The sequence below is a fragment of the Cervus canadensis genome, chromosome 1 (assembly GCF_019320065.1).
Source record: "Cervus canadensis isolate Bull #8, Minnesota chromosome 1, ASM1932006v1, whole genome shotgun sequence".
Classification (NCBI taxonomy): domain Eukaryota; kingdom Metazoa; phylum Chordata; class Mammalia; order Artiodactyla; family Cervidae; genus Cervus; species Cervus canadensis.
This window is the reverse complement of record NC_057386.1, coordinates 116,741,657-116,768,385: the sequence shown is the minus strand read 5'-3', so window position 1 is coordinate 116,768,385 and position 26,729 is coordinate 116,741,657. Positions and strand designations below refer to the sequence as shown.

The 26,729-nt window shown below is 45.2% G+C and overlaps 1 protein-coding gene across 1 annotated transcript in view; it reads right to left on the bottom strand.

Moving 5' to 3' along the window:
* Positions 1-172: 172 nt before the first annotated feature.
* ANKRD13A (ankyrin repeat domain 13A) overlaps positions 173-26,729 on the bottom strand; it is a 34,809-nt gene continuing 8,252 nt past the window's right edge. Inside the window, exons 2-15 of the mRNA XM_043438861.1 lie at positions 22,507-22,639; positions 20,369-20,493; positions 18,100-18,145; positions 16,807-16,950; positions 16,418-16,607; positions 10,449-10,515; positions 9,004-9,085; positions 7,818-7,879; positions 6,800-6,930; positions 6,002-6,159; positions 5,280-5,393; positions 4,047-4,207; positions 2,931-2,998; positions 173-2,227 (exon numbers count right to left, since the gene is read on the bottom strand). Coding sequence (XP_043294796.1) covers positions 2,032-2,227; positions 2,931-2,998; positions 4,047-4,207; positions 5,280-5,393; positions 6,002-6,159; positions 6,800-6,930; positions 7,818-7,879; positions 9,004-9,085; positions 10,449-10,515; positions 16,418-16,607; positions 16,807-16,950; positions 18,100-18,145; positions 20,369-20,493; positions 22,507-22,639 — 1,677 coding nt within the window. The 3' untranslated portion in view covers positions 173-2,031. The remainder of the gene's footprint in view (positions 2,228-2,930; positions 2,999-4,046; positions 4,208-5,279; positions 5,394-6,001; positions 6,160-6,799; positions 6,931-7,817; positions 7,880-9,003; positions 9,086-10,448; positions 10,516-16,417; positions 16,608-16,806; positions 16,951-18,099; positions 18,146-20,368; positions 20,494-22,506; positions 22,640-26,729) is intronic.

Below are 26,729 nucleotides of genomic sequence, written 5' to 3'. Positions count from 1 at the left end.
GAAATTGCCATAGTTCAACTCATCTTCTTTGAGGTCATCTGCATTTATGAGGAAACCTTAGTCACACACAACTGAGGACTGGGAGGCGTTCTAATGTTCCAATAACACACACAACAGGAGGGGACTAGAAAAATGTGGAGGGAGAAAAAAAAAGACTCGGAAGCATTCAGAGTAGTGTACGAGCACCCTCTAAGGAAGCTGTCTTTATTTGTATTTTGAGAGTGAACACATATATGGAAAATGCTGTGATGGTGACACAAGGCTCAGTCCCTTTTTAACTGACTTCCTGGGGAGAAAGTCAAAGACGTGGGGAAGCAGAACAATGGAATGCAAACACAGAAATTACCTCTGTTCACCTCGGTGAGTAAACACATGGCCTAAATGCAGCCATTCCCAAAACTCATCTTTGCTGGAGGTAAAGGCTAAGTAAACAAAACGCCAGGCTGTGTGTCTGAGACACATGTGATGCTGCATATACTGGCCTCGTGTGTGGAGAAGGAATTTTGGTCAGGCCATGATGAGAAAGGCAGAATGGTCACATGGAATCAAAAGCCCAGTTCTTTGTGACCGGGCACGTTTTGCTGGCAACAGTTAACTGTATACACGGCCGTTTACTGGAACGGGGGTTTCGGCTTCCCTTCCCATCCCCAAAGCAGCGCAACAGGTAGGAAACGGACGCAGAACAGAGGAGCATGCTGTTAACTGGGGGACGTCAGTGCAGCCTGTGGGAATGAATCCCTGGGCCGGGCTGGAGTGACGGTGCCCTCGGCCGCATTCCCCAGGGTCCTCTTATGTTGTGCGATGGTTATTTACAGGAGGGTTAGACAAAATAGTTAACTACTAAAGGTATCCCAAAAAGGGCCTGAGAAAATCTGGTTAAAATGTATAACCTTGTATTGCTACGGATGGGAGTAGTCGTTTTTATCTCTTAAAAATAATAAAAAGATTCTGTTAAAAAATATATTTATCCAGAAAGATGTTGATTTGAACTCTAAAAAGCAACGTGGGTTCACCATTTTCCCTTTTGAGTACAGAGCCACTGAGTTCTGTCTGTAGCTCCCTTGCTCATTTCAAGCCCACCCCTTCCTCTCCAGTGTGCCCAGGGCACGTGGCGGGGTCTTCCCAGGCCTCTGGGTGGAGACCTCTCACCAGAGAAGGCATGGAACACACCCCTGCTTTGGTGATCCTTTGGCCAGCCTGCCCACTTCGAGAACAAGCCTCGGGCTGTCCTAGCTGCTCCTTCAGGGTCAGGGTTAGCTGCCTTGGGTTTAGCCTGGAGGATCCTGCTCTCAAAGGAACTGCCTTTACAAATTCAAATCAGACCCCTCCTCGACAAGAAGTGGAGGTGGTTTGAAACTATCAGTAATTTTTAAGGCTAAGGCAACATCCGTTGTCATCTGTGTATCTTAATTTGATGCAAATAGTTAACCCTAAATCTAAAATAGATCCTGTACTTATCTCCTCTTCAGCTGTGGCGGGAGGGGTGGAATAAGGTGGGGGTGGCTTAGGAACAGTGAAGGTGCCCTGGAAACCCTGTACAAAGGTAAAAATTAAAGAGCAGATCGGCACAGGTGATCCATTTCTTTGGTGAACTGTAAAGAAGTGTCTCCCAGGTCCTCATACACCACGCTCTGCAAAGGCTGCTGCTCTCCTCTATAAAAGCACCCGACTCTGCAACAACTCGTCATCACTCCTCGATAAAAATTAATCTACAAACCTGGGGGGAGGGGCAGTGGGAGGAGGGACTGGGTTTGTATCTAAAGCTGGTAAGTAAAAAACGTGACCTGCAAGCCAACAGAGCTAATGGAAAGTGACGATGCTCTCCTCCCCTGATGCCTGGAGCGCGGGGGCTGCGGGACCCCAGCCCGTTAACCGGGGAGCGTGGCGGGTGGGCCCGGAGAAGCCCCGGCCCTGCACCTCTGCAGAAAGCAGGAGACAGCTGCCTTCTGCCGCACCCGCTTAAGGTGCAGTCCCGCGCAGGCGCAGTCCCTCGACCGGGAGCGCAGACAGGGGGGCGGGAGGCAGGCGGGCCTATTTCTCGGTGAGTGACAGCTGGAGGACTTGCTGCAGCTCCGCCTCCTCCTCGCGCAGCCGCAGCTCGCGCTCCTCCAGCTCTTTGGCGGAGAGCTCCATGGCTAGCTGCAGGTCGCTGTCAAAGCGGCTGGTCTCACTGGAGGTGCCGGAGCCCAGGCCTTCGGAGCTGCTGAGGAGGCTCTCCTGGATGGCCCTGCGTTAGAACCACAGAGGGGAAGAAACAGTCACCCCTGTGGGCCAGCAGCACCCATGTTTCTTAACCCGGGACCCAGTGCCCGCCATGCCAGGCGCTTCCTGTCCGCTCAGTATGCATGAGGCCATCAATCTCACCTAACTGGGGGTGCAGGTGCTGGGTGCTGGTACACACCTGCCCGAGGTCACCCAGCCTCTAAGGGCAGGGCTAAGAATTGAACTTGGATCTATTTTAAAGCAAATCCCAACTTCTTCAACAGGTTTTCACATGTGCCCAGACTATAGGAAGATGTTCCATAAAATGAGTCTTTCCAGTTAAACCCCTCCTCAAACGGATAATCTGGCAACTTCCCGGTGGTCCGGTGGTTAGGACTCCGAATTTCATTGCCAAGGGCGTGGCTTTGATCCCCAGTGGGGGAAATTGTATAAACTTCCCACTAAGGGCAACTCAGCCCTTCTGTGATCATATTACATTCTTCGCAGATCAGAAAACATTTACGGGGTGCCTTTCTGCCCATGACACTGGTGAGGAACTGGTCAGCAATTCTATCACCAGTTCCTGGAAGCTCAGCCACCGTGAGCTTGAGGAACTGCCACAAAGGAAGGAGAACCAACATTTTATCAAGTCTCTCCCACCAGGCCTGCTGCTGCATGTCCTATGCACCTGTACCAACCTCGGGTTAATCAAGAGTCATGTCAATCACCTTTCATACTGGGCGTCATAGGCATGTGCCTGGCTAATCCCTCCATTAGAAGCTGGTCCTGAAAGCTCCTAGGAAAGACACACAGATGCATGTGAATACCCCTTAGAAGGAATAAAGTGTTGTACTGACAACAAAATGAAAGCAGAAAGAACAAGATTAACAATATTTCAAGTCCATTATCATTGGTGCTGGGTGAAAAACTAACAGGGACTGGGATTATCTCTAAAGTAACACCCAAACGTCAGGTAGTATAGGGTCCGCTACCCTGAATGACAGCTACCAGTTTCTCTTACTTGATATCAAACCAATCTATTAAAAACTACTCAACCTTAGGCAAAGTTTAAATGAATAAAGCAAGTAATTCTTCTAGAGCAAGACCAGAATACGTAACTCATTACTAGTCATCTTTGGCTACTCCTCTTTTCAAAATGTATGGTCAAGGTTGATGTAGCTGTTGGAAAAATAAGCTCCCTTAGAATGGGGAAAGGGAAAGCACACTGGATTGACAGTGAGGGTGAGGGGAGAGAAGCCTCTCAGGGGAACATGCCAGCACTGGGGTCTGGCCCTTGGCCCAGCAGCCTCAGAAAACAAAATGGCTCTAAGAATGGGTCCATGTGAGGCGGGGCTCATGCTAGCAAGCTCTGAGACTCCAGAAAAAGCAAGAATGTGAAAAACCTCGGCTGGGAGGACACTGGAGTGTGGGCACTGTTCACAAAGCTTAGTGGCTCCATGAAGGCAGGTGCTGGGGCTGCTTCACCACGGAACCTCCCAGCACCTGGCACAAGCCTGGCACAAAGCAGGCACTGTACAAACCTCTGCTGGATGAATGATGTAAGGAAACCAGTAGATAGCAGGAGCCCAGAACCACACCAAAGGGCAGAAGCAGATCCCACTCTTGTAGAGCAGGAAGCCACCAAGTCTGGCAGGGAACATCCTGTAAATGATGCTGACTGGGGCTATGCACATGGTCTTATATAAGAAGCCTTCATAAAAGACCAGGGACATAAAATATAATCTAGGTAAATACCACAAATATGCCAAACTTGTCATTTAGAACCAAAGACTGAGGCCAAACGGGAGGGTAAAACCTTCCCAGCCCTGCCCTGATGCATGTACCTGGCTTCGGCTGGACTCCAGTAAGCTCTGCTGGATGGCAAACTGCATTATCTCGTAATCTTCATCCTGCAGATGCACATTTCTGCCATTGTCTTGGACATGGTAAGACTCAGGGATTTCAAACACAGACTGATCAACCTCGAAGTTTGTGAGAGGGGAAGCTGCAACACAGAAGGTGGCAGTCCAGTGCCTGAGTTAGCAGAATAAATTTCCACTTCAACTCTTATAAAAATTTTTTAAATTAAAATGATTAATATCAAGATTTGCTGCTAGGTGAGAGATTTTGAAGAAGAATAACCTCGACAGGGAAAAGTACCAGAATACTGTTTTGTTTTTTTTCCTTTGTGCTTTGACTTTTTTTTTTTTTCAGTAATATAATGCATAATCACCATAAAAAAAAAAAAAAAACCACAAGACTGCAAAACTAAAAGTGAAGATCTCTCTCCCTACACCCTGTCTCCTATTTCCAAACGCCAGAGGTAACCAGTGTTTACTTGTGTGTCCTGAGGAGTGTGATGTGTGTGTGTGTGTGGATATACACACAATCACACCAATGTCTTTATCTTTTCCTTTATTATTATGAAAAACAGTAAACATATAAAAGAGTAGATAACACACCTGTAAACTCAAAAGTGATAATAATAAAAACAAAGGCCTGCATATCCTTCAACTAGCTTAAGACACACAACACTACTGTACCATAATAAAAAAGAAACTCAAAAAAGAAAATGAAAAAAAGAAAAAGAAAAAAGAAACTGAAAAAAATCCAATTAAGTTTCAATATATTATAAGTGAGTAAACTGGAAAATAAAACTAAGAAACAAATCCATTTACAACAGCATCCAACATCTGAATGGGACTGATGGCAAAGGAGCCTGAGGAAATTTGGGGGGTTAATGGAAATGTTCTGTCTTGCCTGTGGTGATGGTTACATGGGTTTGTATACATTTGTCAAAATGCAATGAACGGTCACATTTAAAATGGGAGGATGTGATTACATGTCACACCTCAGTAAAGTTGTTTTTTAAGATAGGCTGTCTTTTTAATTCGAGGGGTCATATTCATACATTCCTACAAATTTTTTGTTTTACTTAATTGAAACTAAATCTAAAATTTTCTTTCAGGACAGAAATCAACTTCATAAGATACTCTAATTTCAAACTGAATAATCAGTATAGTGATTAAATGTATGAATTTTTTTTAAATCACAAAATCCAACTTTTTTTTTTTTACCTGAATCAGGCTGGGTCCCTTCCACATGTTGAGATACAGTTTCTTCAGCAGTGCTACAGCCATTAACATTTCCAAATGTAATCCGTGCATTTAAGACATGAAACAAGGGAATTTCTAACAAAATAAAAGCTTTTATAAATAAACTTTATCCAGAAGAATAACAGCTACCACTTACTGAGCACTTACTATGCTGGTACCATGCTAAGTACTTTCTGTAAGTATGATTTCATTTAATCATAACAACCCTTTCCCAATATTCAGATAGGAAGACTGAGATTCAGAGAGGTTAAATAACTTCTAGATCACAGGAAGTGATCGAGCCAGGATTCAAGTGTCATGAATATACACCTATCCAAAATGTAAATTCTTCACAAGCAATTATGTATTATATGTGGTATCATGTGCACTAATTCAAGCCCTAAAACATATTAATGTAACAAAGGATCTTAGTGTCAACTGTCTTCTTCAAATAGTAAGTCTAATTTGAAGTTTCACTTCAGTAAGGTTTGATCTTAAAACAAGGCATGTGTCCCCTTTTTATGCCTTTTTCATCTGTCAGCATCATCTGTAAACAGCACTGATGGCTGGGGGAAATTCCTAATTTTGATGTGCAAAATGAACTAAGAACCAGGACACTTCTGTAAATCACACTGAACTCGAGGCAAGTCTGCCCTTTCCCGTTAGGTCCCTTGTCGAGTGCTCCTCTGCTTGACTAAATGTACCTATTTTGATGGGAAATCCGGGCGGGAACTCCAGTTTGATGAAGTCTCTCAGCCGGGCAAAATGTGCGCTGGTGCGGGCCATCAGGTCAATGATGGGGACCACCTGCTCCACCAGGGACAGCGGGAACTCCTCACACATCCATAGCATTGCTTTAAACCTGCCGGATTGCGTGAGATGAGACCGACCAAGGCCGGCTCCCCGAGATGGGGGGGCTGCGTGATTCCCCTGCAGTAGCCTAGACAATGCCTGCTTCCCCATGCCCCGGTCTCCCCAGTTATCTCACACCCCCTGCGTCAGAGCTGGGAAGGGATGAGAGCCACAGAGAACTTGCATCACCCCGAAATCAGGGCAACTGGGGGCAAACGACGTGCGCCACAAGCCTTAATCAATAGCAAGCAGAAAGTACTGGTAGCTGGGGGAAACCATTTCATTTGACCAGCTGAGGCTTGTCGGCAGTTAAAAAAGGAATTCTTATATCCAGTCTATATTCTATTTGGAGAAGGGCTAATAATAAGACAGGAAATTTACTGTCACCTTTCATCAGATAAAGTGATTTTAATTTTTTGGGGGGGTTACTCGGAATGCAGGATCTCAATTCCCCAACCAGGGGAACTTGTGCCCCATGAAGTGGCAGGGCAAGAAGTCTTATTAACCAAAAGACTGCCAGGGAAATCCCAGTGATTTGAAATTATTTTTCAAGGGAGGGGCTGGAAGAAGAACCATGACATGGGAAACAGCACAACTTCTCAAACAAATAAGAATCTGTAAGTTGAAAATGACCGCTGAGTCCCTCTTACTTTTGCGTCCTAATCGTCAGCTCCTTTGGCCTTCCGATGTCCCTGTCTTTCAGATCGAACTCTTCGTTGAAGTACTCATCAGGCGTGATGGCTGTGGGGTTGTGGGCCGTGGCGCACTCTGTCGTGAGGTCCTGCCGAGCCAGAACTCAGGGGAGTCAGAAATGCCAACGCTGCTGGCAAGTGGAGGTCTATGGCACCCAGCCTCTGAGGTGGCTGTGTTAACCAGCTACAGAGCAGGAAGTTCTGGTCATTAACTTTTTTTTTTTTAACTAAGTTACTGCACAGAACACCTACAAACCTATTACCAAACTACATGGCCAAGCCTAACGGATTTCTCCATTTCAAATCGTTTCTCCAATCTCCTCTGCCTTTTTACCTCCTGATTAGAGAAATGAAAAAGAAAAGAGATATAGACAGAAATATCTGAAAGCATATCTTCAGCCTGAACCCAGGGTTCAATCCCTGGGTCAGGAAGATCCCCTGGAGAGGGAAATGGCAACCCACTTCAGTATTCTTGCCTGGAAAATCCCATGGATGGAGGAGCCTGGTGGGCTACAGTTCATGGGATCTGAAGATTTGAAGATCAGGTTCCAGCTCTGTCCTTCTCTAGCCTGTGACACTGGAAAGGTCACTTCATTTTTCAGACCCTCAGTGACATCCGCGGCAGCAAATTTCAAACGGTTATTGTGAGGAATGAGTCAGAAAATGTTTATTAAGGAGCTCTATTAAAATATAAAGTCTCGAATCCTTTTTTTTTTTCTGGTTCCATTTTGATAGAGAGATCCTAGTTTAAAACAGATACGAGAGAAAGCACCTGATTCTATGATCACTGTCTGCCTCTAAAAATCTTTTATTTTCCAAGGCTTACTCATCTTATTCTCTTCCAAAAGAACATCTCTGATTCCAGCTCTTAAGCCTTTTCAAATTAAGTGGCCTGCTCAGGATGCAGGAAATGCCACCAGAAGCACAGAAAAGTCATCTCCTGTTAAACCATGCTGGAAATCACGTTTTGACTTACCCCTTGAGCACCAAACTGGTGTTCCACAGTCCCAAGCAGCGATTCCAGTGGGTTCCTGTCGGCTACAGAGGGGGGAAAGGTTATTTGACTTTACTTATGATTATAGAAAAGGATTCCCGTTCTACCTTCATGTTTCTCCATTATGCATTAGGAAATCCATCCATGAACAGGCCAATAAAATCATCTCTAATAACCATCAGCTAACACTCTTTCTGGGGGCTTCCCAGGTCGCTCAGTGGTAAAGAATCCACCTGCCAATGCAGGAGACCTGGGTTTGATCCCTGGGTCAGAAAGATCCCCTGGAGGAGGAAATGGCAACCTACTCCAGTATTCTTGCCTGGGAAATACCACAGAGGAGCCTGGTGGGGTTCATGGGGTTGCAGAGAGTCAGATACCATTGAGTGACTGAGTATTTCTATGATCCTTTCATTAAGGTCCCTAAGCTCGATGAACAGAGTTTTAAGAATTCAATCAGAATTACTACAAAGAGTTTAGACTTAGGAATGAGCCAGGTCTGATTCCAGCTGCACCCTGCGGGTCACCTCTTGTGTGACTGAGGCCTTAGCTCCCTCATTTGTTGGACTGGACTAAAGGGGACAGCAGTGGAGGAGGCAGTTAACAGTGACTGCAGGCTTCCCACGTGCTGCAGGCCCTGGTCTCCAACGTGCAACAACTCATCTCATCCTCGCAGTGACTCTTAAGGCAGGTCTGGTAGCTGAGGTGACCACGGCACAGAGTGGACAGGTAACCTCACAAGGCCCTACCAGCCTCAGTGAGCTGAGATGAGGCGGCCACATGCTGGCCACGTTTTGGTTCAGAGCCCAAGTCCTGTCTGAATCTCCCACCGTGATGCTTTGCACTAACTCACTTCAGTGATAAATACTCTTCAATATCTTTACTTTTTCGACTTGAATTCAACAACTGTTCTTCATAAAACATCAGCAAGGTCTTGTGAATGGCTTTAATTACAGCTGATGCCAACTACAGGGAAGTGCCGCCAGGAGTGAGTCAGACTAGGGAGAAACTTGTAAGGAGGAAATTCAGATCGGCATGACCCCATCACATTGACCCCCGAGTTTGGCATGACCCCATCACATTGACCCCCGAGTTTAACAGAGCCGACGAAGGTGTGCTCTAGGCTAGAAAAACGGGGTGGGTGGGGGGCGGGGAGAAGGGAAGAGATTACCTTTGTATCTTTTTTTTTCCTCCTCGGTCAGATGTTCTGTCCGTATTTTGGTGATCACACTTACATTGTTCACCGTGTAAACCTTGAGAGGTGTGTGCAAAAGGAAACAGTGACATGGGGAATCAAAATTCAACAGATAAGCAATAGCAAGAGCAAGAATGCTGAAGCCAAAACAAAACAAGCCAAAAAAAAAAAAAATCCAGCAAAATAAAAATGAGAAATGGTTAAACATTCATTAGGACTTTTCAGAGAAAATACAACAGCTACCAACTTAGAAGTGCCTCAGTAGTTACTCTGCATCCCTGACATCCTTCATTACCCCTGAGGAGTTGACAGGGACAGGCTGCTCCTGCCTACTTGCCCCTTATGTTGCCAAACCCTCTCAAAGAGGGGCCTGCAGTGTAGGCCTCCCAGCTGAACTTCTCCTAAGGGAACTGAACCTGCATCGTGTCCTTGGACTGATTTTTGGTAATCTTATACCGAGACTGACCTGGACAGCCATCTGCTGGGGCAGAAGGAAAACGGAAGGAACACAAGGTTCTCTACACCAGTTAAGATCTAGAGAAAACCAGCAAGCCACTGTTTAAAAGGTATTCCGTTTATTGACCCCAAGTTATTTTAACTGCCAGGGTCAATGCTCTGTTTTCAAGGTTGACTGAGGAATACTGGGGTCTGGAAAGTCAAACGGTCTGGTTCACAGAGAATTAGCTGAGGACGCCTAACACCGGATTCCCAGTGTTCAAAGATTCAGGGAAGGAACACACGTAGCACTTCTGAGTGAACCTCGCTGAGCGAGACGTAAGCCTTCCTCACTCACTCAGAGGCCCCCAGAGGACCCTGCCGCTCCTGGCAGTGTGGCTGTGAGCCATCAACCCCTGCCGCACTGCAGGCCTAGCGAGAGGCCAAGAGACGGCTTCCCAGGTGACAAAATGCCAGACGACTCGAGCGACTGTCATCTCCACTCTGACAGCTGTGTTCCAAATTCACTGACGTCGTGTGAGTGGGCTGGGAGCCGACTGGTTTACAGTGAGGTTGACTAAGAATGTTGGGAGACTCCTAAAAGCTATTTTGCAATATATATTTTTTAAACCTACTCAGGTGATTAAAAAAGAAAAAAAAAAAGAACAAGCATGTTAAGTCTAGTCCTTTCTTTTCCTTTTGCTTTTAAAGAAAAAAATTGTCACCCCCACCAGGACAACTGATACTAGGACTGATTTCTCTACAGCACAGTTTCTCTTTGGCCTAACTAGAGACCTCCTTGGGATGTGCTAGCTCACCTTCTGCGAGTCAAATAAGATACAAATCCAAGGAAGAGACACGCTAGACAGAACTTATTCCCCAGAGCACCTCCTCAGCACAGATGCATGACAAAGTCTGAACAGACCCCTCATTTGCATAGAAGCTAAAGAGCCGAATGAAATCTTATTTTAAGAGTGTCCTTTTACCTTTGCTTCGTAACCATTAACAACTTCTGCTTTATCTGTCCTCCAGCCCCAGAATCCGGATTTAGTTCTGATAAAAAGTGAACACCACAAATTTCCACATGTACAATATGCCATTCAGATTCATCCCTGCAGCCTTTACAGGTTTTCTTCCCCCAGCTTAAGTGAGCGAAGGACACTTGGAAATTAGGGTCCCTCTGTCCACGGAAGGATGTTGTTAATGACAGATGGCTCTAGCAGCTCCCCCACACCCCCTCCCGCAGTTATTCATCAATTTGCCTCGCCCCCTCGGCAGAGAAAGCCTCCCGTCTTGGCTTCCTGACAAAAGCTGCCGGCAGAGCTGACAAAGGTGGTGACACTCATGGGACAGCTGTCTCGGAGGAGTGCGCACAGATGACCAGCGTCCAAGGGCTCGCCACTAGGTCGGGGAGCCCTTACGGGGTCATCCGGACCACGGGCAATGACAGAGTTGGCAGCTCCAGCCCCTTGAGCAGCCGTATCTCAGTCTAGGAATTCTTAGATCCATGAGGCACAGGCCATCCTGCTCCTCGGGAAGGAGAAAGCGGGTGGGGTGGGAACTCATGGCGGTGGGGAGCTGCTTGCAGAAGCCGTGGGCACCGGTAAAAAGGCTTGAAGGCGCGCTCTGTCTCCGGTTTGGTGCAGCAGTGGGCGGAACCAAGTCTCAAGGGGCGTTTTAGCCTAGCCCTCGAGTCCAGCTCCGCTGAGGCTGCTTTAAAGCAGTCAGCACTTCAGCAGCAGCTGCAGCCTTGGGTAAGTGCCTGAACCCCTCATTACTCCACTCAACATATGCCTGGAAAAAAACGCATTTAGGAACCAAAAGCAGCCAAGAGGCTAGGGATCGTTTCCAAGGCAGCGCACCCTGGGAAACGCTACCGCGCCCCGGGGAGCCCCGCCCAGACGGCCCCTTTGTCTAGGACATCACATCCCGGCTCCACTGTGACTGCTGCACGTGGGCCTGCCTCCCGCCCCGACCCTGCGGTGACACAGGGCACACACACGTGGCAGGGAGGGGGTGACCTGCACCCTGTTTTTCTAAACAGGCTGCTTTTCTTCTGGTGAGATCTGGTCAAAGAAATTAGTCCAGGCTGGGGAGAAGGAGTTTTAGGTGTGTATTAGAGTCCAGCACAGAAAGGAGGGGACAGAGCCTTGGTTTTCCTATTCATTATCCGCCATTAGTGCAACATCAGTCAGCAAAAGCAAGACCGGGAGCTGCCTGTGGCTCAGATCATGAAACTCCGTATTGCAAAATTCAGACTTACATTGAAGAAAGTAGAGAAAACCACTAGGCCATTCAGGTATGACCTAAATCAAATCCCTTACAATTATATAGTAGAAGTGACAAACAGATTCAAGGGATTACATCTGACAGACAGAGTGCCTGAAGAACTATGGATGGGGGTTCGTGACACTGTACAGGAGGCAGTGATCAAGACCATCCCCCAGAGAAAGAAATGCAAGAAGGCAAAGTGGCTGTCTGAGGAGGCCTTACAAATACTGAGAAAAGAAGAGAAGCGAAAGGCAAAGGAGAAAAGGAAAAGATATACCCATCTGAATGCAGAGTTCCAAAGAATAGCAAGGAGAGATAAGAAAGCCTTCCTCAGGGATCAGTGCAAAGAAAGAGAGGAAAACAACAGAATGGGAAAGACGAGAGATCTCTTCAAGAAAATTAGAGATACCAAGGGAACATTTCATGCAAGATGGGCACAATAAAGGACAGAAATGATATGGACCTAACAGAAGCAGGAGATATTAAGAAGTGGTGGCAAGAATACACAGAAGAACTATACAAAAAAGATCTTCACGACCCAGATAATCACGACGGCGTGATCAATCACCTAGAGCCAGACATTCTAGAATGTGAAGTCAAGTGGGCCTCAGGAAGCATCACTACAAACAAAGCTAGTGGAGGTGATGGAATTCCAGTTAAGCTATTTCAAATCCTAAAAGATGATGCTGTGAAAGTGCTGCACTCAATATGCCAGCAAATCTGGAAAACTCAGCAGTGGCCACAGGACTGGAAAAGGTCAGTTTTCATTCCAATCTCAAAGAAAGGCAATGCCAAAGAATGTTCAAACTACTGCACAAGTGCACTCATCTCACACGCTAGTAAAGTAATGCTCAAAATTCTCCAAGTGAGGCGCCAACAGTACGTGAACTGAGAACTTTCAAATGTTCAAGCTGGATTTAGAAAAGGCAGAGGAACCAGAGATCAAATTGCCAACATCCGCTGGATCACAGAAAAAGCAAGAGAGTTCCAGATAAACATCTACTTCTGCTTTATTGACTAAGCCAAAGCCTCTGACAGTGTGGATCGTAACAAACTGTGGAAAATTCTTAGAGAGACTAGCTGACCACCCGACCTGCCTCCTGAGAAATCTGTATGCAGGTCAAGAAGCAACAGTTAGAACTGGACATGGAACAACAGACTGGTTCCAAATTGGGAAAGGAGTATGTCAAGGCTGTATACCGTCACCCTGTTTGTTTAACTAAAATGCAGAGTACTTCATGCAAAATATCGGGCTGGATGAAGCACAAGCTGGAATAAAGATTGCTGGGAGAAATACCAATAACCTCAGATATGCAGACGACACCACCCTTATGACAGAAAGTGAAGAGGAACTAATGAACCTCTTTATAAAAGTAAAAGAGGAGAGTGAAAAAGCTGGTTTAAAACTCAACATTCAAAAACTAAGATCATGGCATCTGGTCCGATCATCTCACAGCAAATAGATGGGGAAACAATGGAAACAGTGACAGAGTTTCTTTTCTTGGGCTCCAAAATCACTCCAGATGGTGACTGCAGCCATGAAATTAACAGACACTTGCTCCTTGGAAGAGAAGTTATGACAAACCTAGACAGCATATTAAAAAGTAGAGATGTTATTTTGCCAACAAAGGTCTGTCTAGTCAAAAGTATGGTTGTCCAGTAGTTATGTATGGATGTGAGTTGAATCATAAAGAAAGCTGTGCTGCTGAAGAACTGATGCTTTTGAACTGTGGTGTTGGGAGAAGATTCTTGAGAGTCCCTTGGACTGCAAGGAGATCCAACCAGTCAATCCTAAAGGAAATCAATCCTGAATATTCATTGGAAGGACTAATGCTGAAGCTTAAACTCCAATACTTTGGCCACCTGATATGAAAAACTGACTCAATGGAAAAGACCCTGATGCTGGGAAAGATTGAGGGCAGGAGGAGAAGGGCACGACAGAGGATGAGAAGGTTGGATGGCATCACCGACTCAACGAACATGAGTCTGAGCAAGCTCCGGTGAGTTGGTGATGGACAGGGAAGCCTGGCGTGCTGCAGTCCATGGGTTGCCAAGAGTCGGACACGACTGAGCGACTGGACTGAACTGAGTGCAGTGTGACCCACTCAAGGAAAGAGAGGGCTCCTAGGGGATGACCCTGCAGGCCAGCTGTCTCCAATTCACTTTCCAGAAACACATTTAGGGACCACACCTAACCGATCAATAAACCCAAGGCCCCTTTTCGTCAGCAATCAATGAAAATTCAGATCTTCCTTTGGGGGAACCGATCGATCCTCAGTTCCTGTCTCTCAGTAAGAATTCGATATCCTGGCATAAGAAATCACAGCTTTCTGGCACCTGGTCTTCTGAGGGACCAAAGGATGACCCAGTCTGCTCCACGGCATCCTTTGTGGATGCTGAGAAATCAGAACCACGCTTTCTCACTGGGAACCGCCAGGCTCCTCACTCACCCACCTCTGCACCATCCGCCACCCCAGCTGCTCCACTGCCTTACCCATGTCCACTCTCCGACAGCTTAGTTACTGAACTCAACGTCTACATCCTGTTTTAAAACCCAAGATTCTGGTTTTAACTTCTTGATAAACTGTATGTGCAAAGGTATCTGAAAATGACAGGAGGAAACCCAGCCTCTTCTTCGGCCATTTTTCCTCTGCCTGTCTCCACTGAGACCAGCACCCCGAAGGCCACTGAGCTGGTTCTGGGCTTGGAGGCTGCCTCACAGGTTGGGTTCTGTTTGAGGTGGGCAGGGCAGGAACCTTTCAGACGAGAGAAAAATCCAAACTGCAAACAGAGGGTCTATACCCACAGGCCAAACTTGAACGCGGGAAAAGTACATGTTTGCAAACATCAAGCTCCGAGTGACAGATGAGAAGAAAGAAAGGGAAGAGAAAGACTATCCGAATATATCAGACCCTCATCTGCTAAATTTAATCAGCTGAACGCTCGCTCACACCTCACTAGGGTAAGAAGTAGGCAAGCACACTTTTTCTATTTCTACCAGCAAACCTCACCCTCGTGAGGGGCTCAAGTCCTTGCTCGAAGCACGAGAAACTCACCTGAGCACATATTTCATTCCGAGCCCCACCAAAACAGCAGCTACCTTCCAGAAAACTCTCTTTCAGCAACCCTCCGTCAGCTGCAAAAGGAGGGTTAGCCTGAACTATCTGAAAACCCCGAGGCCACAGGAATACAAAATACAACTCAGTACAACCGGAAGGCATGGTCATTGCCCGTCTACCCACTGGGTAACAGCCAGTAACCATCACCTCTCTGTAAACGACACTTCGGACCAAACAATGACCCTGCAGCTCTGCCGCTGAACTAGAGGGAACAGTGGCTCCTCTCATGACATCTGAGATTTCAGCCCAAGATTCACTCTTTTTCTCCTTTCAGCTAAGGAAACAGAAACCCGGAGAGGAAGCCGGGGGCTCAAAGCTGCAGAGGGAGCAGCTCTACCAGTCACGCCAGGTTCCTCCAGCCGTTGCTCTCCCATCTTCCAGCTTTTGGAGCAGAGCCCTAAGCAGGCGGGCCCTCCCGCCCTGCAGAGGCAGGTGCTCAAGCCTGGAGATGCCTTCCCAAGACCCTTCCAGGTATGGTCAGTCCCTAAACCTCACTGTCCTGGGAAGACAGCGGCTGTCACCTGGTGAGACCGGTGCCCAGAGGCTGACGGAAGGGCACTGACCCTGCCTCAGGGGTGTCGCTCCCAAGGCAGCAGATACCTGACGTTTTCTCTTCTGCTACCAACAAGCACCCTAATTCCACAGCTTGGTCTAAATTAGGGGGAAGGGGCACTTAAGTCTTAACATGTGACTACACAGAAGACTCTTGGTTTTAGTAATAAATTTTCTACTGGAAAGAAAGATGAAAAGAAAAAGACAGAACAGTTCACATACTCATTAAGAGAGAAGACAGCCCGAGTCCAGGAGAACACTGTTTGTGTCGGCTCAGATGATGTGGCTTTGGTCGACAGGGAGCGGGATGTGACATCCTAGGCAAACACTCAGGGCTCGTGGAGACTCCCTGGGTTTAGTGTGATCTCTGGAACAAACTCTTAGCCTAACTAATAGCTGTGACAGCCTCTGTCTCCCTCACGAAGCCTCGGCGCTGCCCCTGGGGAAGACACCCAGAGTCGGTGTTCTCACCTGGCTTAACTGCCACACAGACCTCCCCAGAGGTTGCACCAGACAAAGTCTGGAATCAAACTGAAACCCTCCAGACTCTTGCTCAAAACCGTTAGGCCTCATGGGGAAGCAGAGGGCGGGCAAGGGGGAGAACCACATTGAACTGTATGCCAAGTGTGAATCTGATTAATAACCACATTCGATACTGGATCACATCTGCCTTGGAAACTCAAAGCTCCACGGTTTAGGACAAGGGAGTCTTGTGGACTGCCAAACACAAAAATCAAATTCAAGTAAAATCTGTTAGAAAAGGGCCCATAAAAGAATATGAAGATATTTCTCCAAGACTTCACCAAAGTGTGATAAAAATGCCACATGGTGGAGGATGTTAGCTGTGGTATCCATTTGGCTGGAGCAGAGATCAACTTTAAAGTCCACTAGGGTTTCTTACGCCATGGTAGAAAACAAATTCTAATCCACCCATAGTTTCCAATTAATATATACATGCTATTAAGATGGCAGTAATGGGATTAGACATGAAAATGCAGAACTTAAATCCATACCTTTCAAAAGCAATGTTTTTAGTATCGAGGCTGGTGTTAATGACGGGGCTTGTGAGCCGCCTCTCAACCTCCCTGCTTTTAGGTTTCATCAGGTCCAGAGTGAGGCGTTCCATTTCCTGGGAAAGGTCAAAGTGTTCAGTGGTGACCACTTTGTCATCATGGTTGACTTCCATCAACTCTGCCCAATTGTCTGTTAACGGAAACAAGGGCATAACTAAGCACAGTGCAAGGAAGATGCAAAACCAAAGCTTCGTGTATTAAGCTGCATCATCTTTCACTCACACACACACACACACACATGAACACACACACACGTGAACACATTTTGATGGTGAAAAATCACTCTAAACTTAGCAACAGCAGTGGCAACTACTAGGGAAACCCCTCACCTTCTCCTTTAAAGATGAAACTCCGCCTCCCTCTTATCCAGCTCATGTTCTCAAAGCCCAGCAGCGTGATATCCACACGCAGTTTGGCACCGCTTTTCCAGATGCGACAGACATCATTCGGGCATATTCGGGAAACCAAGGGCACTGGAGAAGAGATGTGTACTACTGAGAAAAGTCTGGGGGCCCGGCAGAACAGTCAGGCCCTGCAAGTCAGGACCCTGACTTTACTGAAAGGACAGGAGAGGCAGGATGCCGACGGTCATACAGAACTGGGCCTGGCTCCCATGCTTAAGATACAAGAAGTCATTCTTAAAGAATGAAAGCAGACTTTCAGTTCTAGAGCCGTTTATAAAACTGCAGATCTATGTCTTGCCCAGAGAAAATGCTAAATCAATTTCTCGAGTGTGTTCTCAGTCCCAAATGAACCCCTCTTATTGACCGCCATCAGGGCTAGTGTGTGTCCATCTGGCCGTCCTCATCCAAACACATGCTACTCTTGCCATCTGGCCTCAACCCACTATACTGTCATTCCGAAGATTCACAAGATCAGATGTCTAAAATATGCTGCTTTTTAACAAAAACCTGGGGTCAGGGTGATTATCTTCATTAAAAAGAACTCAGATTTATAGAAGACTCTGAAGTTCTCTTCTTTCATACACTTTTTACTTCGTTTAAATGTTTCATGGCAAATATGACTTCGTGCCTGAAAGTGAAGTCTGGAAGTGAAAATAGCTGAGGCTCTGGGAGTTGGAAGCTGTCATTAACTGATCTACAAGACACAGAAGTAGAACATCTAGGAAAATTACTGTCAGTCAATTTGCCTTACATAAGATTTTGGAGCAATGCATCCATTTTGTTAAAAAACGAGCTATTCCAATATTCATCTCATCTTCTTCCTTAGAAAAACAAGTTTAAAAGAATCACATTGACCTACATATGGAAATGAGTAATGGAATTATGATAAAACTACTCACTAAAGACTTTAGCCCCTTTAAAGTGACATTTTAGAAAATGAATAATATGGATAAATGTCAGCCACAGGTAACAAAAGAAGCAGACAGAATTGTCTATATATTCTATTGACGAATGCTTGGGAGAAAAAGTCCCATGCATGTGGGGTAAGATTGAAAGGAACACACCTACAACAGTAAGCACTTGTGTTAAGTAGGACTGTGGGCGACTGTTACTCTCATCTATGCATTTCCTAGACTTAAAAAATAAATATGTAACTTCCATAAAAGAAAAATAAGCCTATTTTCAAGCTAAATAAATTTCAAGCTCACAGCCACTCACCCCAGCTGGTGAATTCCCATTTCATCTGCACGTAAAAATCCGGAGCCTAAAGGACAAAGGTTTAAAAGAAATCACTCCTGCTATCAGAAACTAACACAACATTGTAAATCGACTATACTCCAATAAGAATTAATTAAAAAAATAAAACAAAATAAATTACCCTTGGTACCATTAGCTAAACACAAACACAGTAAGGGTTGATAGGGTTGTTCAAAAGGGAGAGGGAGAAAGAACAGAGAAAATAAGAATAAACATAAATTGCAAACCCATCAGGCTAAATGCCTATTTTTATATTCAGGCTGTTATTTTATCTCACTATAAAATACGTCTAGACAGTTAATAAAGTTAACTGCAGGCGACAAGGTTGGAGGGAGATAAAAGTCAAATCTGATTTAAGGGTTCAGTTGGGTTCCTAGCAGTGAGGGTCACAGGCTGGTGTAAGCAAGAAGGAGCGTGGACCCCAGCTGTTCTACAGGGAGCTTGACTGCAAAAGGCTCGTGTGCTGAGACGGGGGGTGTTTATCAGACCACCCTGAAACCAGGAGGAGGGTGTGAGACATCACTGCCCCAGGAGGCTGAGTCTTCCCTCCAGACTTTTTCCTCTTAAACTTCTAGAATCTGGCTTTTTGAGGTTTCACACCACCACAGCAAGCCTGTTTAGAATCATTTTCTGACCCACCATGAATTCCTGAAGAAAGTTCTGGGAGAGCTACTTGAGAAACCCAAGAAGACAAAAGCTAGAAATTCCAGATTCCAAAGATGGGTGAAGTCACTCTAAGGGACAACGGAAAAGAAACATGGACATGCAGTGAGGAGATGCTGTTGAAAGACAGGCCGTTAGGCATGGTCCTTGGTTCCCTGGAGCACCAGGCCATCTGTGGGCTTCTATAACCTCCACACAGGGTGTAATTCAGGGCAGTTCACTGCTATGGATCAACACAGGTGGAAAAAAAGTCTTACATGGAATTTTAAAATGGGGGGTGACTAGGTAAAATAAGTCATTTTCTGCTTTGTCAAATGGACAGATGATGTTTTTAGTTCCTCCTACAGTGAGTTAGATAAGAAAACAAATCTATGTGATCTTTGTGCACTCAAACACGTATATATTTAAAAATCAATGGACACAACAACTTATATTTCACGGATGGTTTCTGTGCAGTATGTGGAAAATCAATGTCTTAGGCAGGATTTAGCTTAAGTGTTAATAGTTTTTTAAGAAGAATGCTCAAATTGTCTCACAGCAAAGTTATTCCTTTGCTCAACAGAGCTGTTAATTTTTCTCAAGAAGTGTGGGAAGCTGATTTATCTAGCAAGTATCTTTGGAAATACTTGGGGGAGCTCACTTCTGTGCTTAAACTGAGAATAAATGACGTAAAAACTGAACCGCTGGCTGCCTCAGGAATACTGCACGTGGCTGACCAATAAGACAGCTACTGCAAGTGACAAAGGCTACCTGAACAATGGTAACCATCATCCCAAACAATCCAAGAGGGACTTCCCTGATGGTCTAGTGACTAAGACTCTGCACTCTCAATGCAGGAGGCTGGGGGTTTGATCCCAGGTCAGGGAACTAGATCCCACATGCCACAACTAAGAGTTCCCATGCTGCAACTAAAAAACTTGCACGCTAGGTTGAAGAGCCCACATGCTGCAACTAAGACCCAGTGAGGTCAAATAAATAAATATTAAAACAAACAAAACAATCTTGAGAGCCTAGAAGTAAAATCTTTTAAGAAACTTCTCCAAGTGTTACAGAGCCCGTACCCTTTTACTCACAAGACAGATAAACTGCCCCAAAGCTAGTAACTCTAAGTTCAGGCAATGGATCAGAAGTCACAAAATACTACTGGCTAGAAGTGACAGAGGGGTCAAGGAGAGTTGCACACAGACTTCTGAGCCTCAACAGGCCCTGACAATCCCCAGACAGTAATGAAGTTCATTACAATTTCCCCAAGATGACCTGAACTCAGGATGCTATTGTTAAGAAAACAGGCAACTAGACAAATTAATTGCCTGATGTCCATTTGTCTTTAGTTCTAACTTTTAAATAGCATTTAAAAGAGTCAGTCTAGTGACCTGGAAACATACTTTGTGAAAGACATCATATTTAACAGATCCAAAAGCAAGGAATCACACTATTTGGTATTCAATACATTGTTTTCACAATCCTTAAAACCGTCTGGGAAGGCGCACAAGGATGTCACACTCTGCCTGCGGCTGCTGTGTCAGCATTCAACTCCACTGATGGCGCTGTCAGTTTTTATGGCTACCTCGAGAATTTTCTGGAGCAACTCCGGAACTCCCTCAAGGGCCATGGACGTGTTGTGGAAGTCCCGATGCTGAAGGACTGTGTACACCATCTCGGGGTCACCGGTGCTCACAGCCTCGTGCAAAACTGGAAGGCAAAAAGACGTAATCTGATCACCCTGTATTCTCAGACTTACTCACAAATTCCAAAGCCAGCTTGAAAAGTATCTCTCTGCATTGAAGGCCAGCGATTTCTTTAAAGTGGGACAGAGGCTCCAGCCCCACCCAATCTTCATGATCACCACTACTTACTTCAACCCCTACCTGACTGAGTAGAGAACAGAGTACTCTCAGCCTCTTGAGCAAACCTGCCATTATTCTCTTTCCCCTGTTTCTTACTACTGACTCTGAAATCCTGACGGTGTCTTCAGAGCTGGCTTTCACTGTGTGATCACACAGCTGTGGAGATGGGCAGGCAGGCTGTGTGCATTCTTGCTCAGTCAACCCCACATTACTGGGACCAGTAGTAGGAGAGCTTGCAGAACAAGTGTTGTTATTGTTCTGTTGCTACGTTCTATCTGACTCTTCACAATCCCATGGACTGCAGCACTCCAGGTTCTTCTGTCCTTCAGTGTCTCTGGGAGTTTGCTCAAATTCATGTCCATAGAGTCAGTGATGCTATCAACTATCTCATCTTCTGCCACCCTCTTCTCCTTCTGCCCTCAATCTTTCCCAGCATCAGTTTTTCCCAAATGAGTTGGGTTTTCGATCAGGTGGCCAAAGTATTGGAGCTTCGGCATCAGTCCTTCCAATGAATATTCAGGGTTGATTTCCTTTAGGATTGACTGGTTAGATCTCCTCAAAGTCCAAAGGAGTCTCAAGAGTCTCAAAACAAGTGAAGTCCCAGGATTTCACTGGAGAAGGATACTACTTTCAGCTATAATTTTTTTTAGCTGGGGGGTGGGGTGAGATATGACCTTTATTTAGCTTATCCACCACATATTTTCTTTTGGTACAGAAAAAATGTTGTACCAAACCAAATGTTTGTTACTATAATTTCTACATCACAATTAAAATCCAAACAGTTTTTCAAAAACAGTCAACTCAATCAAAACTCACTACTTCAGTGTTATAGTTTCTATAACACTTAAACATAGTTAAGACTCGAATGCAGAAATTTGGCTTGTTGGAAAGCTAATTAAGCTTCCAACTTGCTCAAACAGAATTACAAAAAAGGCAAAATTGTGTTATTCCCAGAGATACAGTCCACTGGAATCACCAACACTGGATAGCTGTAGGGGTGTTCAGAGTCCTGAGATAATGAGGAATCCAGGCTTCTGTTGGCCTCTCTTCCCAGAGATTTGTGGATGTGTGGACTGACATCACCACCAGCAACTGCAGCCTTGATGAGAGAGTCCAATTCTTCATCTCCACAAATAGCGAGTTGCAAGTGACGAGACGTAACACACCTTACCTTCCAGTCTTTTGACACATGTCCTGCCAATTCAAGCACCTCTGCGGTGAGGCACTCCAGGACGGCTGTGCTACACACAGCGGCAGTCACGTCCACACGTCCGTGGCCGACGGTCCTAGATTTCAGGTATGGATGAATGTGGTCCCCCGGGAACTGCAAACTGACTCTCTGCGAATGAGAAAGCACCTTTGTGTTGGCCTTTCCAGAGTCCTTCTCCGCCTTACCGTCAGCCATTCCGAGTGGCACTGAGGCGCAAACAAGTAAGGCAGAGAAAGGGCTAGCCAGGCGCTCAGCGAGAGCCCGCGCCTACTCCTTCGTCACGTGGCGATTCAAACTGCCTATCATTTCCTCCTGATTGTCCATCATGATGGATTTGCTGGAGAAATGGCCACGTTCCTCAGGGGAAACCGGGTGTTCGCACTCGTGTCTGGCGCGCTGAGAGCTGCTTTCTGGATGAGGAGGCACCCTCCACCCTGGGCGCTTGGCCCAGGACACAATCGGGGCCATTGTGCTGCAGACAAGCCAGTGGCCTCCGAGGCGCTCAGCTCCTTCCCGGCCCCGAGTCCCCAGACAGACAGAGCTCAAGAGAAAGATGACTCTGAGGACAATAAGGACTGAGGCTGTCCTTTATTCAGAGAGAGAAAACAAAATGGAAGGCTTTACGTTATTTCACTAGTAATAACTTGCCTGTCCAACCCTCGCGATTTTCCTTTGTCACATCTGCTTTATGTCGAAGCAGGACTCTCGCAGATTCCAAATGTCCCAAAGAAACAGCAAGATGCAACAAGGTACGACCTCGAGGATCCAGGGCCTCCACGTTCTGTAAAGTAAACACTGGCATTTATATAACTGGATATATTACACAAGAACATGGAAAGGAGTTTCAGAGCTTAATAGTAAGTATAGAAATTAAAAATAGTATTTGCACACTCAAGACAGCAGTACATGGGAAAAACAAATGCTTACACATGGGCACAAACTGAAATGTGATTCTGGGGGCTATAAATAAAGGTGACAGTTACTGAGTTCCTTTTGCTATAAAGTTAAGAGCCTCATAAATAAACACTGGCTACAGGCCTCTGATCATCAAACACAACCCGAAGCACAACAGCACTCAAATTAAGTCTAAATAAGGCTAAGGGCTTGCATGGAAACACAGCCACCCCGTGGTGTGGAACGTGGGGGATTTCTCCAGCACATCTCAGCACTCAAGTCCAGAACAGGAAGTGCAAGGACTTTAATCAAAACTGAAAGTACAGAAGATAATTTGGGTCAATAAAAGTACGTTCTCTAGCTGGATTCCCACCAAAACACCACTCTCGTTATTGTGTGTTCAGCTCCAAGTGCCCCGAAATGGCAGCATCCGTGGGTCCTACATACAATGAGCATGACGTGCCAGGCACGCGTGTGGACACAGATAAACATCCATGTGGCTTCTACTCTTCATTCCTATTCTGGTCCTCCCTCCGGCGCCTGCACTGGGGTCCAGGGCTCAGTCTGAACGGGTCAGTGTTGCCTCCCAGAGACAGCTCTGAACGGTCTTCCAAGGATACAAGAAACTTCCGTGGGGCTTTTGGAAAATAAAATCCTTTAATGGGACTCCCCCGGTGGTCCAGTGGTTGGGAATCTGCTTGCCAATGCACGGGACATGGGTTCAATCCCTACTCCAGAAGATCCCACGTGCTGCAGAGCAACTAAGCCTGTGAGCCACAACTACTGAACCCATGGACCACGACTCTGAGCCCTTGCTCCCCAACAGGAGAAGCCACAGAAATAAGAAGCCTGCGCATCTCAATGAAGAGTAGCCCCTACTACTAGAAAAAAGAGCCTGTGTGCAGCAGTGAAGACCCCCCACAGCCCCAAATCATGAGACTGCTTGCTTAGAAAATGTGCTTTATGTTGATGTGCGATGCCAGTTGTGGCGCAGCCTCCAGAGAGATCCAGGACAAGCCACTTTTGGCCACAGGAGAGGAAGGTAAGCAGGACTGTGGGCAAATAGCCAATATCCAACAGCTACCTGACCTCCCTGTTTTGCTAATTGTATCAAGGCCACTGTGAAGGGAAGACAGACTGGTACTGAGGAAAAATAGACGTGGCTGCAGACATTCCGCTAAGTGAACATGTGTCCCCCTGGACCAACTCCAGGCCTCAGGGTTCTCTCAGGTGCTGAAATGCCATCACGTCTCCTAGAACGGGGCCCACACCACCTCCTGGGGTTCCCTGACTGTTCCAACGGGATGGCCTGTTTATCTCACTAGAGAAGTCCAAAGGGCAGGATCTGAATCTTATACTTCGCTTCTGCCACCCTAGTCTCTAATTTGTACTAAATCATTGTTCTTTTTTTTTTTTTTTTGGTAAAGTAATGTGGCTTAAAACTATTAACTTACCTGAAGTTTAGCAAGAAGGAAAGACTTAGCAAATTCATTCTTATCTTTCATGCCTGTTATAGATGATGCTTTCTTACTCAACAAGTTTTATGTACTACATGAAAGGTCCTAGGGTTAGTATGCTGCCGGACACAGGAGATACTTAACAATATTTACCAGGCAAAAGGGGAAACTACTTACTTTAATTCACACCCTAGAACAAAGCCAACATCTGGGACTAACACTCAAATTTCTGGGCCACTAGATATGATGTATACACTCAAAGTCAAATATATTAAGTTGTTAACTTTTTTCTATTTTTGACCACAGGGTGGGGGTGGGGGGGAACTGTATGTCTGAGTCCCATAACTGCACACTTTGCATAGATAATTATAACTGTGCAGGGCCTCCTATGCCCCTCCTTTTCATCTGAAAGGAGAGAAAGGAGGAAGAATGATATAATGACAGTGTGATTTAAAACAATGGGTGAATAACAACTGTTATTCACCAGTAGAAACTGGTGGGGGGAGAAAAGGATAGAAAATCAACAGAGAAATATCAACAAAACCAAAAGTTGGCTCTTGGAAAATATCAACAAAATTGACAAACTTTCAGCTAGATGGACCAAAAGAAAAAAAGAAAGAAGATTCAAGTTACCAAAATCAGGAATGATAAAGAGGATATTACTATCAACTCTACAGAAATAAGAAGTATTATAAATGAATACTATGAACAACTGTATTCCAACAAACAAGAACTTAGACGAAAGGCACATATTCCTAGGCAGCCACAAAACTAGCAAAACTCACTTAGGAAAAAAACAGAAAATGTGAAAAAATTTATAACAAGTAAAAAGATTGACTCAGTAATTTTAAAATTTCCCAGGGGAAAAAACCTCAGGCCCAGAATGGCTTCCCTGGTGAATTCTACCAAACGTTCAACAAATTAATTCCAATTCTTCACAAACCCAAAAACAGAAGGAAGAAAACCTCCCAACTCATTTTATAAGTCCAGTATTATGCTGATGACCAACAAATCACACAAGAAAGACAACCACAGACCAATATCTCTTATGACTGCTGCTGCTGCTAAGTCACTTCAGTCGTGTCTGACTCTGTGCGACCCCATAGATGGCAGCCCACCAGGCTCCCCGGTCCCTGGGATTCTCCAGGCAAGAACACTGGAGTGGGTTGCCATTTCCTTCTCCAATGCGTGAAAGTGAGGTCGCTCAGTCATGTCCGACTCTTCGCAACCCGACGAACTGCAGCCTACCAGGCTCCTCCATCCATGGGATTTTCCAAGCAAGAGTACTGGAGTGGGGTGCCATTGCCTTCTCTGATCTCTTATGACAATAGATACAAAAATCCTCAACAATATCTTAGCAAAATAAATTCAATAATATATGAAAAGGGTTATTGTACACCATGACCAAGTAAGTTTATCCCACCAATGCAAGGGTGGCTTAACATCCAATAATCAATTAATGTAACACATCATATTGATAGGAAAAAATTAAAAACATGACCATCTCAATAAATTCATGCTGCGGTCTGAATGTGAAGTGTCCACCCAAAATTCATATGTTGACATCCTAACCTCCAAAGATGATGGTATTAGGAAGTGGGGCCTTTGGGAAGTACTTAGATCATGAGAGTGGAGCCCTCATGAATGGAATGAGTGTCTTTAGAAAACAGGCTCCAGAGAGCTTGTGAATCCTCTGCCACCAAGTTAGGACACTGTGAGAAGACACTTGCTACGAAGCAGGAGGAAAGCCCTCACCAGACACCACACAAACCCGCTAGCACCATGATCTTGAACTACCAGGCGCCAAAACTATGTAAATTTCCATTGTTCATAAACTGTCCAGTTTATGATATTTTGTTACTGCAGCCCAAATGGACTAAGATGAGGCAGAAAAAGCATTTCACAAAATCCTACACCCCTTCATCATTAAAAAAAAACCAAAACATTTAACAAACTAGGAATGAAGGGAACTTCCTCAAACATCATCCATCTATGAAAAACCCACAGCTAACATCATACTTAACGGTGAAAGAATGGATGCTTTCCCCCAAGATAAGAAATAAGACAGGAATGTTCTCTTCATCATATCTATTAAACACTGTACTAGAGGTTCTAACCAAGGCTATAAGGCAAGAAAAAGAAATAAAAGGCATCTGGACTGAAAAGGAAAATGTAAAACTATTTCTACTCATAGACAACATGATCTCACATATAGGAAATCCTAGGAAATCCACTTAAAAAATATTAGAACTAATGAGTTCAGCAAGTTGTAGGCTACAACAGCAATGTAGAAAAATCAATTGTATATTTATACACTTGTAACAACTCAAAAATTAAAAAATTCCATTTACAGTGACATTGGAAAGAATAAAACATTTATAAATAAGTAACAAAAGAAGTATAAACCTTATACTCTGAAAACTTTAATGCATTGTTGAAAGAAATAAAGATCTAAATAAATGGAAAAACATCCCATGTTCATGGTTCAGAAGACTTAATATTTTAACATGTCAAAACTCC